At 44.3% G+C, this 16,244-nt stretch overlaps 1 protein-coding gene across 1 annotated transcript in view; it reads right to left on the reverse strand.

The window, feature by feature from the left end:
* Positions 1–13,526, reverse strand: part of TBC1D25 (TBC1 domain family member 25) — a 38,761-nt gene extending 25,235 nt beyond the window's left edge. The window contains exon 1 of the mRNA XM_082264026.1: positions 13,381–13,526. Within this exon, the coding sequence (XP_082120152.1) occupies positions 13,381–13,470 (90 nt within the window). The 5' untranslated portion in view covers positions 13,471–13,526. The remainder of the gene's footprint in view (positions 1–13,380) is intronic.
* Positions 13,527–16,244: the final 2,718 nt, after the last annotated feature.

Genomic DNA, 16,244 nt, shown 5'->3' on the forward strand with positions numbered 1-16,244 from the left:
ATTTCGGTGGACACAGCAGGTGACAGATAGCGCCATAGCACAGCACGATTTAGGAGGACGTCATATGACGTCCACCTGGATCAACGAGAGTCCCGCCCAATTGGCATCTTGCTAAAGGCTGGGCTGGAATTGGTTAAGGAACACAGGGGCGTCAGGTCTCCACACCCACCCTGCTTTACACTGTACTGTACAGTGAAGGAGCAGCAGGATGCTGATGAGGTTGCATGAAGCACATCAGATTGGCTCCCAGTACTGCCTCTATGTTCCCTTGAGCTGCTGTACAGGGAATTGTAAGAAGCAGATGTCAGTCAAATGTGTGTACTACCGACATCTACCATCATGGAATAACAGATGGACAGCACAAAGGGCACAGGCTCCTGGTAAAAAATACTATGCAGAGGGGGGGGGGGGGGGGGTTATGTGATGAAATGCAGAAAGAATCTAAGTCTGGGTAGAGGTGATATATTACACATAACTGGGCGGAATATACAGTACAGACCAAAAGTTTGGACACACCTTCTCATTCAAGTTTTCTTTATTTTCATGTCTATGAAAATTGTAGCGTCACACTTCAAGAGGTAGTCACCTGAAATGGTCTTCCAACAGTCTTGAAGGAGTTCCCAGAGATGCTTGGCACTTGTTGGCCCTTTTGCCTTCACTCTGCGGTCCAGCTCACCCCAAACCATCTCAATTGGGTTCAGGTCCGGTGACTGTGGAAGCCAGGTCATCTGGCGCAGCACCCCATCAGTCTCCTTCTTGGTCAAATAGCCCTTACCCAGCCTGGAGGTGTGTTTGGGGTCATTGTCCTGTTGAAAAATAAATGATGGTCCAACTAAACGCAAACCGGTTGGACTAGCATGCCGCTGCAAGATGCTGTGGTAGCCATGCTGGTTCAGTATGCCTTCAATTTTGAATAAATCCCCAACAGTGTCACCAGCAAAGCACCCCCACACCATCACACCTCCTCCTCCATGCTTCACGGTGGGAACCAGGCATGTAGAGTCCATCCGTTCACCTTTTCTGCGTCGCACAACGACACAGTGGTTGGAACCAAAGATCTCAAATTTGGACTCATCAGACCAAAGCACAGATTTCCACTGGTCTAATGTCCACTCCTTGTGTTCTTTAGCCCAAACAAGTCTCTTCTGCTTGTTGCCTTTCTTTAGCAGTGGTTTCCTAGCAGATATTCTACCATGAAGGCCTGATTCACACAGTCTCCTCTTAACAGTTGTTCTAGAGATGTGTCTGCTGCTAGAATTCCGTGTGCCATTGACCTGGTCTCTAATCTGAGCTGCTGTTAACCTGCGATTTCTGAGGCTGGTGACTCGGATGAACATATCCTCCACAGCAGAGGTGACTCTTGGTCTCCCTTTCCTGGGGCGGTCCGCATGTGAGCCAGTTTCTTTGTAGCACTTGATGGTTTTTGTGACTGCACTTTCAAAGTTTTCCCAATTTTTCGGACTGACTGACCTTCATTTCTTAAAGTAATGATGGCCACTCGTTTTCCTGTAATTTGTATTCTGGCAAGAAAAAAGCAGCTAACAGTCTATTCAGTAGGACTATCAGCTGTGTATCCAACTGACTTCTGCACAACACAACTGATGGTGCCAACCCCATTTATAAGGCAAGAAATCAGACTTGTTAAACCTGACAGGGCACACCTGTGAAGTGAAAACAATTTCAGGTGACTACCTCTTGAAGTGTGACACTACAATTTTCATAGTCATGAAAATAAGAAAACTCTTTGAATGAGAAGGTGTGTCCAAACTTTTGGTCTGTACTGTATGTGCAAAAGGGGTGCAACCCTATGAGCAGACAGGACACAAAAGATGGTAAAGTAAGCACATATAGCATAATGGTGGGTATACAATGAACATTGATTATGGGTGAAGGATGAAATGGGTACCTTAGTTAATTCTATAGGCATTTTAAAGAGGGGTTGCTCAGCGTTCAAATAGTATTCGGAGAACAAAGGATGAGGATAAACAATATAGAGAAGAGCTGTAAACAATGAGTGGGTTGGAAAGGGTATACAAGGGGGTGCCAGTAGTAGTCTCCATGCAGTGCTTCTGGGACAGGCCAGAGTGATTCTGATTGGTCAGTGTCGTCACAGTGAATTGCTCTGGTCCATCCTGGAGGTGCTGCACAAAGAAGAGCCAAGATTTCAAATGCCTGGACTGTTGGAGCGGTTACGGCGACACTGACAACTCAGCTTTGCGGGAGGTAAGTACAACTACTAGGGAGGTGGGGAGGGTGTAGTGTTAATTCACCTTTACATTTTTTCTGTAAAGAAGGACTAACTCTTTAATCTAACCCTTTCAATCCCCATGGAATGTGTAGATGTTAATTGTCTAAAAACCAGGGTTGGAGGTATGAAAGTTAAGAAGCCACGTTCTAGTTATATAATCCCATCTTCAGTATCAGGAAGTCTGTTACTTCCTCGATTTTTATGGCTGAAGGTAAGAATTGTTGTCAAATAAAATGGGGTAGAGATCTTAAAGCTGCATTATGCAGTATCTCACAAAAGTGAGTACACCCCTCACATTTTTGTAAATATTTTATTATGTTTTCATGTGACAACGCTGAAGAAATTACACTTTGCTACAATGTAAAGTAGTGAGTTTACAGCTTGTATATGGGCTCTTTCACACGGGCGGTCCGATCAGATCCGCCTATCAGTTTTTTAGGCGGATCTGATCGGATCCTCCATGCAGCTCTATGGGGCAGCGGGTGTCAGCGGAGACACCTCCGCTGACACCCGCTGCCATCCGCATCCGATCCTGTGCTGAAATCTGGACGGATGGAAACCCTATTTTTCCATTCGTTCAGTAATCGGAGCGGAGCGGATCTGATGAGAGAGGACAAGCGGTCCGCTCTCCTCCGATCCCCCATAGAGGGCAGCGGGTGCTGAGACAACTCCCTCTCCGCTCTGCAAGCGGAGACGGAGCTGTCATCCGCCCGGCTCAAGCGGGGATCGCGGATCGATCCCCGCTGAGCAACACGGATCCGCCTGCGGAGGCGGACCGTGTGAAAGAAGCCTAACAGTGTAAATTTGCTGTCCCCTCAAAATAACTCAACACACAGCCATTAAGGTCTAAACCGCTGGCAACAAAACTAAGTACACCCCTAACTGACCATGTCCAAATTGGGCCCAAAGTGTCAATATTTTGTGTGGCTTCCATTATTTTCCAGCACTGCCTTAACCCTCTTGGGCATGGCGTTCACCAGAGCTTCACAGGTTGCCACTGGAGTCTTCTTCCACTCCTCCATGATGACATCACGGAGCTGGTGGATGTTAGAGACCTTGCGCTTTTCCACCTTCCATTTGAGGATGCCCAATAGGGTTTAGGTCTGGAGACATGCTTGGCCAGTCCGTCGCTTTTACCCTCAGCTTCTTTAGCAAGGCAGTTGTCATCTTGGAGGTCTGTTTGGGTCGTTATGTTGGAACACTGCCCTACGGCCCAGCCCCCGAAGGGAGGGGATCATGCTTTGCTTCAGTATGTCACAGTACATGTTGGCATTCATGGTTCCCTCAATAAACTGTATCTCCCCAGTGTCGGCAGCGCTCATGCAGCCCCAGACCATGACACTCCCACCACCATGCTTAACTTTAGGCAAGACACACTTGTCTTTGTACTCCTCACCTGGTTGCTGCCACACACACTTGACACCATCTGAACCAAATAAGTTTATCTTGGTCTCATCAAAACACAGGGCATGGTTGTCTTCAGAAAACTGTTTGCGGGCTTTCTTGTGCATCATCTTTAAAAGAGGTTTCCTTCTGGGACGACAGCCATGTAGACCAATTTGATGCAATGTGTGCGGCATATGGTCTGAGCACTGACAGGCTGACCCCTTCAACCTCTGCAGCAATGCTGGCAGCACTCATTTGTCTATTTCCCAAAGACAACCTCTGGATATGATGCTGAACATGTGCACTCAACGTCTTTGGTCGACCACAGCGAGGCTTGTTCTGAGTGGAACCTGTCCTGTTAAACCACTGTATGGTCTTGGCCACCATGCTGCAGCTCAGTTTTAGGGTCTTGGCAATCTTTTTATAGCCTAGGCCATCTTTTTGTAGAGCAACAATTCTTTTTTCTGATCCTTTGAGAGTTCTTTGCCACGAGGTGTTGAACTTCCAGTGACCAGTATGAGAGAGTGAGGGTGATCACATCAAATTTAACACACATTCACACCTGAGACCTTGTTACACTAACAAGTCACATGACACTGGGAGGGAAAATGGCTAATTGGGCCCAATTTGGACATTGTCGCTTAGGGGTGTACTCACTTTTGTTGCCAGTGGTTTAGACATGAATGGCTGTGTGTGGAGTTATTTTGAGGGGACAGCTAATGCACACTGTTATACAAGCTGTACACACACTACTTTACATTGTAGCAAAGTATAATTTCTTCAGTGTTGTCACATCAAAAAATATAGTAAAATATTTACAAAGATGTGGGGGGTGTACTCACATTTGTGAGAAACTGTATGTGGAAAACAGATGGTGCTGAAGGCCCTTGAAGGATCGTTCTTCCAGTATGACGTAGGTGGCCTCTTTCATGCCTCCTATGAACCAGCTGTCCTGTCTGTCCAAAATTTCCACCTCACTGTGTTGAAAAGAATGTCCCTTTTTCTGACACAGATAGAGCTTGCTTTTGGGGGTATTCAATCACCACTGGGTTATTTTTTTGCTATGCAAATGAAAAAAAAAGACAGAAAATTTTAGAAGAAAAAAAAATGTTGCAATTAAGTAATTTTTCTTCAATGATGGGCACTGATGAGACTGCACTGATGAGCAGTGCCAGCAATGTTCTGTCTGCCTTGCCGGCTATCGGCACTCTTTTCCTAACAGACACAGCTCGTGAGAAAAGGACTGCCGATAACTGAAGGTCACGGACCGTGGCCGATGAGCGCCCCAGACGGTGAGGCTCTGGGAGGAAGTCCATGGACGTCCCCTCCCAGATCTGGATGACCACGCTGTAGCTGTCTTTAGGCTATAGTGAGGTATTGAAGCCTTATGGTTAAAGTATAACCATAGCAACATTTTTACTAGTTTTGTCTAGCGTGGAGAGGATTTAGAACCCAGTTTTTGTTGCCATCTGTGCTCTCGTTAGGAAGATTCCCCCTTTCTATTTGTCCTGTTTACTGTTATCATCGAAAGTGAAAGAAAATTCAAAATTTCGGATTGACAGCAGAACAATATTGGGGGGGGGAATCTTCAACTAGGGACACTAGTTCTGGTCACACCCCAGATTCCCTCACTTTGTAAGGACCGATTGCTCTTGTATTAAATGGTATTATAACTGTACTGCCTCCGTCCACTTTGTTAAGCACTGCGCAAACGGCTGGCGCTATACAAATCCTGTATAATAATTATTATTTTTCCTCACTTCCCGTTTTGGCAATAAGAAACAGGAAGTGAAATCTCCCAAATGGAACAAAGATGGCAAAAGTAAAACTGACAGGGGTGACTGCATTAGTTTTCATTTTATTTATGTTTTTTTTCCTGTATTATCAACTGGTGATCTGGCCAGTAACACCCCTTCTGGATTGCAGCATTGACAGTCTGGAGAGGCTAGTGTAAGATGTACTAGCAGATTTATATGGACTTCACTAAAAAAAGCTCAACTCCAGCTAAAGCCTCGTACACACGCAACGATTGTTGGCCGTGAATTTTCGGCCAGTGTCCGATCGGCCGATTATCGGCTTGTTAGTATGATGCTTCCGACAACCGACTGCGACTTTTCGGCCGAAAAAAATCTGGTGTGCATGCTATAAAATTTTTGTTGGCCAACACCAGAATGGCCGATTGTTCGTCAGTCAGTACAGATTTCGGCAGACAAAAATCAGATGAGCAAGACTGGGCATGCTCAGAGAAGAAAAAACACACGGAAAGTAAACCAGAACATGACATCACTTCTGAAGTTGGTTGTTGTTGGCCGATAAAATTCGTGTGCAGTCTAGAGCACATTTCAAACAACACTGGACAAAAGACAGCTGATCGGTCGGCCAACAATCGTTGCGTGTGTACGAGGCTTAACTCTTTCTAAGCAGTTAAAGCAACAGTTTTTCCTTGGATAAAGTTTTTCCATAATTAAAATTAAAGGTGATCATTGGAATCACCCCTGCAAGGTGGTAAATGATTTGTCTCAACGTGGTCTGTAGAGGTGGAACCATACTCACCGGCACTTCCTCGCTGTGGTGTCCAGAGGTTCCGTCACCAGCCTCTGGCTTCTTTGACCAGTCTTCTTCCAGCGTCCAGTCTTCACCATTTTGATTGGCTGAGACAAGATGATGTCACTCCCGCGCATGTTCGGGAGTTCATTCTATCGGCATCCAAGCATGCATCTCAGTATACATTGCGGACAGGCAGATAATTTCATGCAGAAGAAACAGAGTCTCTTCTGTTTTAAAAAGCCAGCCTGTTTGACTGCAAACTTTTTTTTAAAGAAAGAGAAGTTGAAAAAAATAAACTTACTGGCTGGATCACCAACTGTAACAATAAAAAGGAAAAAAAAAAAAGTGAACGCAGCCATCACCTTAATGATCGGTAAACTGCTATGCATTCCATTTTTGTGTTGGAGTTTAGTAGGACTTCAAGGTGTAGGAAGACTGAGGAGTCTTGGCCTGCAAGGTTTGCACTCTAATGCTTGGCCATTTGTTTCTGGAGAGGTTGCCTCGTCTCCCCAGCCTACAGGTCATTGCACTCCTCACTACACTTGTGATTGGGTTTTCTGGATGTACAACCTTCTCCCTCCATGTATTGCTGGGCTTGAAGAACACAGGGATGCCATGTCTGTTAAAGATCCTTTTGAGTTTTTAAGGCTGTACAGGGTGGTATGCTATAGATCAGGGTCTCTCAATCAAGGTTCCCTGGATCCCTAGGGTTCCTCCAGAGGTTGCTAGGGGTTCCTTGAGCAATGGGAAATTTCTGCCTCTCAGATAAATTCCCTGTGACACCAATGATCTTTTTAGCTATCTTTACAGGGGTAATTCTTCCCAACGTCCACAAGTGTAAGAAGCATTCTTCTGGTTGTACAGTGCCTTGCAAAAGTATTTGGCCCCCTTGAACTTTGCAACCTTTTGCCACATTTCAGGCTTCAAACATAAAGATATAAAACTGGAATTTTTTGTGAAGAATCAACAAGTGGGACACAATCATGAAGTGGAACGAAATTTATTGGATATTTCAAACTTTGTTAACAAATAAAAAAATGAAAAATTGGGCGTGCAAAATTATTCAGCTCCTTTACTTTCAGTGCAGCAAACTCTCTCCAGAAGTTCGGTGAGGATCTCTGAATGATCCAATGTTGATCTAAATGACTAATGATGATAAATAGAATCCACCTGTGTGTAATCAAGTCTCCGTATAAATGCACCTGCACTGTGATAGTCTCAGAGGTCCGTTTAAAGCGCAGAGAGCATCATGAAGAACAAGGAACACACCAGGCAGGTCCGAGATACTGATGTGGAGAAGTTTAAAGCCGGATTTGGATGCAAAAAGATTTCCCAAGCTTTAAACATCCCAAGGAGCACTGTGCAAGCGATAATATTGAAATGGAAGGAGTATCAGACCACTGCAAACCTACAAAGATCTGGCCGTCCCTCTAAACTTTCAGCTCATACAAGGAGAAGACTGATCAGAGATGCAGCCAAGAGGCCCATGATCACTCTGGATCAACTGCAGAGATCTACAGCTGAGGTGGGAGACTCTGTCCATAGGACAACAATCAGTCCTATACTGCACAAATCTGGCCTTTATGGAAGAGTGGGAAGAAGAAAGCCATTTCTTAAAGATATCCATCATAAAAAGTGTAGTTTAAAGTTTGCCACAAGCCACCTGGGAGACACACCAAACATGTGGAAGAAGGTGCTCTGGTCAGATGAAACCAAAATCGAACTTTTTGGCAACAATGCAAAACGTTATGTTTGGCGTAAAAGCAACACAGCTCATCACCCTGAACACACCATCCCCACTGTCAAACATGGCGGTGGCAGCATCATGGTTTGGGTCTGCTTTTCTTCAGCAGGGACGTGGAAGATGGTTAAAATTGATGGGAAGATTGATGGAGCCAAATACTGGACCATTCTGGAAGAAAACCTGATGGAGTCTGCAAAAGACCTGAGACTGGGACGGAGATTTGTCTTCCAACAAGACAATGATCCAAAACAGAGCAAAATCTACAATGGAATGGTTCACAAATAAACATATCCAGGTGTTAGAATGGCCAAGTCAAAGCCCAGACCTGAATCCAATCGAAAATCTGTGGAAAGAACTGAAAACTGCTGTTCACAAACGCTCTCCATCCAACCTCACTGAGCTCGAGCTGTTTTGCAAGGAGGAATGGGCCAAAATTTCAGTCTCTCAATGTGCAAAACTGATAGAGACATACCCCAAGCGACTTACAGCTGTAATCGCAGCAAAAGGTGGTGCTACAAAGTATTAACTTAACCACTTAAGCCCCGGAAGATTTTACCCCCATTTCCGACCAGGGGGTATTTTGCGATTCGGCACTGCGTGACTTTAACGGACAATTGCGCGGTCGTGCGACGCTGTACCTAAACGAATTTGGCATCCTTTTTTTCCCACAAACAGAGCTTTCTTTTGGTGGTATTTGATCACCTGTGCGATTTTTTGATCACGCGCTATAAACAAAAAAAGAGCGTCAATTTTGCAAAAATAACAATATTTTTCAAATTTTTTTATATGAAATTCCCCCCCAAAAAAATGTAAAAATCAAAATTTTTTAACATTTTCGGCCAATTTGCTTTATGCTACCTATGTTTGGTAAAAAAAAAAAAAATCGCAAAAAGCGTATTTTGATTGGTTTGCGCAAAAGTTATCGCGTTTACTAACAAAGGGAAAGATTTTTGTCATTTTTGTTGTTTTTTTTTTTAACGCGTAATGGCGGCGATCTGCGATTTTTTTTGCGGTACTGCGACATTGCGGCGGACAGATCGGACCCTTGACTGACATTTTTGACACTTTTGGGGTTACCAGTTACATTTCTACAGTAATCAGTGCTATATATATGCACTGTTACTGTAAAAATACACTGGTAGTGAAGGGGTTAACTTTATTTGGGAGGGAGGGGCTGTGTGTGTCCCTAGGGGCGTGCTTTCTACTGTGATTGACTGTGGCTTCAGCTGTAAGGACACTGATCAACGGATCTACATAGTAGATCCATGTGATCAGTGTCTTTGCAGTGAGGAGAATGACAGGCAGCTTGTTTACACAAGCTGCCTGACATTCTCCCTCTCCCCCGCCGATCGCCGAGTGGCCGGCGGACATCGGGTCCGCTGGTCACACGCGCGGGGGGGGTCCGTGACCACGCGGGAGCGCGCCTCCGGGGGCGCGCGCTCGCTCCCTAGACCCTCACAAGCAAGCAACGTAGCCCTACGTTAGTTTGCCTGTGAGGGGCTGACCGCCGACGTAGATAGTCGTGCGGCGGTCGGCAAGTGGTTAAGGGGGCTGAATAATTTTGCACGCCCAATTTTTCAGTTTTTTATTTGTTAAAAAAAGTTTGAAATATCCAATAAATTTCGTTCCACTTCATGATTGTGTCCCACTTGTTGATTCTTCCCAAAAAATTACAGTTTTATATCTTTACGTTTGAAGCCTGAAATGTGGCAAAAGGTCGAAAAGGTCAAGGGGGCCGAATACTCGCAAAGCACTGTATATACAGTAGGAGAGCCTGGCAGGTTTCCAAAGTTATGATGGCATTAGGGACACAGAAGGATATACAGTAAGCAGGTTGGAGAGGGTAGACAAGGTTGGGCTGTAAGCTATAAACAATAGAAGAAAAGATATAGAGGAAAGTGTGATGGGCGCTCAGTGTTGTGATGAGATTAGAAGAGAGAGGTACACCATGGCCAGGTTAGAAAAGAGAATGTTATAGATCAGGGTTTATCAACCAGGGTTCTGTTCCGTGGAACCCTAGGGCTCCTCCTGAGGTTGCTAGGGGTTCCTTGAGCAAGGGGGTAATTCTTCCAATTCATCAATGATGACAAGAGTAAGGAACATTCTTCCCGCTGACTGTCACACTAATGTGTCATGAGTTGTAGATTTTAAATTTTTATCAGGGGCTTCCCGAGATCAGAAATTTATTTCAAGGGTTCCTCTGTGTTGAAAAGGTGGAGAAAGGCTGTTATAGACCATAGAGGGGATACAGGCAGGGATGCTATGGTGGTATCAGGGGAGGACACAATCACTACAGGGGAAGAGGGCCTACCGAGGGGGGAAGGGAAAGACAATTATGGGTGGAAACTGAAAAAGGGTGTATATCTGTATAAGGGGGTCTAGAATAGATAATGGAGGTGAGCAACAGGGAGGGGAGGGGGATAATCTAGAGTAAACAGACACCCAGTGTAATGATAGTAGGTAAAGATGTGTGCATGGTATATAGGAGAGGTAAACAATACACAGGGGTGATAGATTATGGGTGGAGATGTGTACACTGTACAGAAGAGGGGATACAATACACAGGGAGTACAGATTATGGGTAGAGATGTATACACAGTATACAGAAGGGCATACAATACACAGGGAGTACAGATTATGGGTGGAGCTGTGCACACTGTACAGAAGAGGGGATACAATACACAGGGAGTACAGATGTATACACAGTATACAGGAGGGCATACAATACACGGAGTACAGATTATAGGTGGAGCTGTATACACAGCACAGAGGAGGGAGGTACAATGCACAGGGGTGATAGATTATGGGTGAAGCAGAGTACACAGTATATAGGAGAGGTATACAATACACAGGGGGGGTATATTATGAGATGTGAATACTAGGGGGAGGGGTGGGTCCAGTTGTAAACAGTATATAAGAGGGGTGATAGATTATGGGTGGAGATGTGTACAATTTGGGGAGTGAGGTCCAGTTGTACACAGTGCCCAGTCACATGACTGGACTAGGACAGGTATACAATACACATGGAGGTATATATTATGGGTGGAGCTGTGTACACAGTATATAGGAGAGGTATACAATACACGGGGGGTATATATTATGGGTGGAGCTGTGTACACAGTATATAGGAGAGGTATACAATACACAGGGGTATATATTATGGGTGGAGATGTGTACACAGTATATAGGAGAGATATACAATACACAGGGGTATATATTATGGGTGGAGATGTGTACACAGTATATAGGAGAGGTATACAATACACAGGGGTATATATTATGGGTGGAGATGTGTACACAGTATATAGGAGAGATATACAATACACAGGGGTATATATTATGGGTGGAGCTGTGTACACAGTATATAGGAGAGGTATACAATACACAGGGGTATATATTATGGGTGGAGCTGTGTACACAGTATATAGGAGAGGTATACAATACACAGGGGGGGTATATATTATGGGTGGAGATGTGTACACAGTATATAGGAGAGGTATACAATACACAGGGAGGTATATATTATGGGTGGAGATGTGTACACAGTATATAGGAGAGGTATACAATACACAGGGGGTATATATTATGGGTGGAGATGTGTACACTGTATATAGGAGAGGTATACAATACACAGGGGGTATATATTATGGGTGGAGATGTGTACACAGTATATAGGAGAGGTATACAATACACAGGGGTATATATTATGGGTGGAGATGTGTACACAGTATATAGGAGAGGTATACAATACACAGGGGTATATATTATGGGTGGAGATGTGTACACAGTATATAGGAGAGGTATACCATACACAGGGGGTATATATTATGGGTGGAGATGTGTACACAGTATATAGGAGAGGTATACAATACACAGGGGTATATATTATGGGTGGAGATGTGTACACAGTATATAGGAGAGGTATACCATACACAGGGGTATATATTATGGGTGGAGATGTGAACACAGTATATAGGAGAGGTATACAATACACAGGGGTATATATTATGGGTGGAGATGTGTACACAGTATATAGGAGAGGTATACAATACACAGGGGTATATATTATGGGTGGAGCTGTGTACACAGTATATAGGAGAGGTATACAATACACAGGGGTATATATTATGGGTGGAGATGTGTACACTGTATATAGGAGAGGTATACAACACACAGGGGGTATATATTATGGGTGGAGATGTGTACACAGTATATAGGAGAGATATACAATACACAGGGGTATATATTATGGGTGAAGCTGTGTACACAGTATATAGCAGAGGTATACAATACACATGGAGGTATATATTATGGGTGGAGATGTGTACACAGTATATAGGAGAGGTATACAATACACAGGGGTATACATTATGGGTGGAGAATAGATGTGTACACAGTATATAGGAGAGGTATACAATACACAGGGGGTATATATTATGGGTGGAGATGTGAACACAGTATATAGGAGAGGTATACAATACACAGGGGTATATATTATGGGTGGAGATGTGTACACAGTATATAGGAGAGGTATACAATACACAGGGGTATATATTATGGGTGGAGATGTGTACACTGTATATAGGAGAGGTATACAATACACAGGGGGTATATATTATGGGTGGAGATGTGTACACAGTATATAGGAGAGGTATACAATACACAGGGGTATATATTATGGGTGGAGCTGTGTACACAGTATATAGGAGAGGTATACAATACACAGGGGTATATATTATGGGTGGAGATGTGTACACAGTATATAGGAGAGGTATACCATACACAGGGGTATATATTATGGGTGGAGATGTGTACACAGTATATAGGAGAGGTATACAATACACAGGGGGGGGGGTATATATTATGGGTGGAGATGTGTACACAGTATATAGGAGGTATACAATACACAGGGGGTATATATTATGGGTGGAGATGTGTACACAGTATATAGGAGAGGTATACAATACACAGGGGGTATATATTATGGGTGGAGAATAGATGTGTACACAGTATATAGGAGAGGTATACAATAAACACAAGGGGGGGTATATTATGAGATATTATGAGATGTGTATATTGGGGGGGGGGGGTCCAGTTGTACACAGTATATAGTAGTGATAGGTTATGGGTGGATATGTGTATATTGGGGGGGGTCCAGTTATACACATTATATAGGAGAGGTTATGGGTGGATAGGTGTATATTGGGGGGGGGGGGGTCCAGTTGTACACATTATATAGGAGAGGTTATGGGTTGGATATGTGTATATTGGGGGGGGGGGGGGTCCAGTTGTACACATTATATAGGAGAGGTTATGGGTTGATATGTGTATATTGGGGGGGGGGGGTCCAGTTGTACACATTATATAGGAGAGGTTATGGGTTATGTGTATATTGGGGGGGGGGGGTCCAGTTGTACACAGCGCCCAGTGACATGACCCGGCCAGCCGGACTCACCCTGACCCGGACCCGGACCACCTCCCGCTCCTCTTCCTCCTCCATGTCCCAAACCTCTTCTGTCCGGGGAACATCCGGGAATGACGTCATCCCCTAGTCAACCACCGCACTCTGATGTCATCACACCCCACCTACCGACAACACAAGCTTTCGGAGCCTAGAGCGCCAATATTCTCCCACACTGTCCGCGCCTCATGCGTCTCTGCGCCATTTTGGTGACTAACAAGTGCCATGGAGTGGAATGGGTGTGTCCACAATAACATGGCGCCGCACCGGGGACAGATGGGGAAAGCTATCAGCTGGTTAGGAGAATGGTGGGGATTGTTTTGACGTTTCAGTGGCTCACATGTGTGAGGATCCCTGTGTCTGGAGGAGGAGGGGGTGAGGGAGGACAATAACACAGGGAGCCCTGACCAAATCACATCTCCTCCTATTGTGTGTACAGCACACTGATCACCATCACATTTCTTCTCTGGGTGTTATAATATGAGGAGCTGTACACAGAGGACATGAACATTACTACTATGATTAACCTCTTCAGTACAGGGCACTTTTACCCCCTTCCTGCCCCGGAATTTTCAGCTTTCAGCACTGTCACACATTGAAATGACAATTGCGCGGTCATGCAACACTGTACCAAAGATTTTATCATTCTTTTCACACAAATAGAGCTTTATTTTGGTGGTATTTAATCACCACTGGGATTTTCTTTTAATTTTTTTGCTAAATAAAAGGAAAAAGACAACATTTTGAAAAAGAAATGCGTTTTTCTTTGTTTCTGTTATAAAATTTTGCAAAAAAAATTTGTTCTTCAACAATTAAGCACAAAATGTAGTCTGCTACATTTCTTTGGTGAAAATAACCCAAATCAGTGTATATTATTGTGACGGGAGTCACTTGGGTTGGGGGGCCCGTGGAACCCAGCTTACCTTTGAGAGCTATGGAAACCCATTTTCCAGCTCCCCCATGCCCCTCTTATGTGTAAGTCACCCTGTGTCTATTAGGGGCGCAGGGTGACCAAGAAAATGATGGGCAGCTACTTACCCACTTGCCGACTTGCCTAACGCCGATTTACGTCGGCAGTCAGCCCCTCACAGGCAAAGTGACGTAGGTCTACATTGCTATCCTGTGAGGGTCTAGGGAGCGAGCAGCGCCGCCGGCAGTGCGCTACCGCTCGTTCACGGACCCCCCCCCGCGCGTGTGCACGGCGGACCCGATGTCCGCCGGGCACTCCCGATTGTCCATTACAGCGGGAGAAAGGCAGGCGGCTAATGTAAACACAGCCGCCTGTCATTCTCCCCTGTGTAAGTATAAGAATGGAGATCATACGTTTCTACTATGTAGGACCGTTGATCTCTGTTCTTACACCAGTAGCCACATCCAATCACAGTTAGAAGCACGCCCCTAGGGACACACTTAACCCCTCCCTCTCAAAAAAAAGTCAACCCCTTCACTGCCAGTGTCATTTTTACAGTAACAGTGCATATGTATAGCACTGATTACTGTAGAAATGTCACTGGTACCCCCAAAAGTGTCAAAAATGTCAGTCAAGGGTCCGCAATGTCGCAGTCCTGCAAAAAAAAAAAAACTCAGATCGCCGCCATTACTCGTTAAAAAAAAACCAACAAAAATGACAAAAATCTTTCCCTTAGTTAGTAAACGCAATAACTTTTGCGCAAACCAATCAAAATATGCTTTTTGCGATTTTTTTTACCAAACATATGTAGCAGAAAACAAATTGGCCTAAAATGTTAAAAAATTTAGATTTTTACATTTTTTTGGGGGGAATTTCATATAAAAAAATGTGAAAAATTTTGTTATTTTTGCAAAATTGACGCTGTTTTTTTGTTTATAGCGCGTGATCAAAAAATTGCACAGGTGATCAAATACCACCAAAAGAAAGCTCTCTTTGTTTGAAAAAAAGGACGTCAAATTCGTTTAGGTACAGCGTCGCACGACCGCGCAATTGTCCGTTAAAATCACGCAGTGACGAATCGCAAAATAGGCCCTGGTCAGGAAGGGGGTAAAATCTTCCGGGGCTTAAGTGGTTAAAGCAGAGTTCCACTGAAAAGTGGAACTTCCTCTTATCTGTCTCCTCCCCCTTCTGGTGCCACAATTGGCACCTTTCAGGGGGGAGGGGGTACCTTTTTTTACAGGTACCCTGTTCCCACTTCCGTCAGACCTAGCTGCGGCGAGGTTCGTCACAGCTACTCCTCCCTCTGCTTCGTGGCCAATTTCCGAGCACAGCGCGCTTTGTGCATGCACAGTAGGGACCCGGCCGTGAAGCCGCAAGGGTTCACTGCAGGGTTCCCTTACCGGCAATGGCGGCGGCAGCACCCGACAGCCGATGGAAACATTGGCTGCGGTGCTGACATCGCTGGACTCCAGGACAGGTAAGTGTGCTAATATTAAAAGCCGGCAGCTACAATATGCTTAATTTTTGGAGGGTGGGGGGCAGAACTCCGCTTTAATGGAGACTGAGAATATGATTTGGACAGTACAAATATCCCCCACATGACCCCTTTTTGGAAAGTAGACAGTCCAGGGTATTTAGTAAGAGGCATGGCGAGTTGTGAGTTGAAGTTGTATTATTGTTTTACATTTTTTGGAAAGTAAAAAAAAGAAAATATTTTTTTATTATTCTATTCACAAAAATAGAGCTTTATTTTGGTGGTATTTAATCACCACTAGGTTTTTTTTTTTAATTGTTTTGCTAAAAAAAAAAAAGGAAAAAGACTGAAAATAAAAAAAATGCATTTTTCTTAGTTTCTCTTATAAAATTTTGCAAAGAAATAATTGTTCTTGAACAATTTAGCACAAAATGTAGTCTGCTACATTTCATTGGTGAAAATAACCCAAATCAG

The sequence above is a fragment of the Pelophylax lessonae genome (assembly GCF_965119305.1).
Source record: "Pelophylax lessonae genome assembly, chromosome: 7".
NCBI lineage: Eukaryota > Metazoa > Chordata > Amphibia > Anura > Ranidae > Pelophylax > Pelophylax lessonae.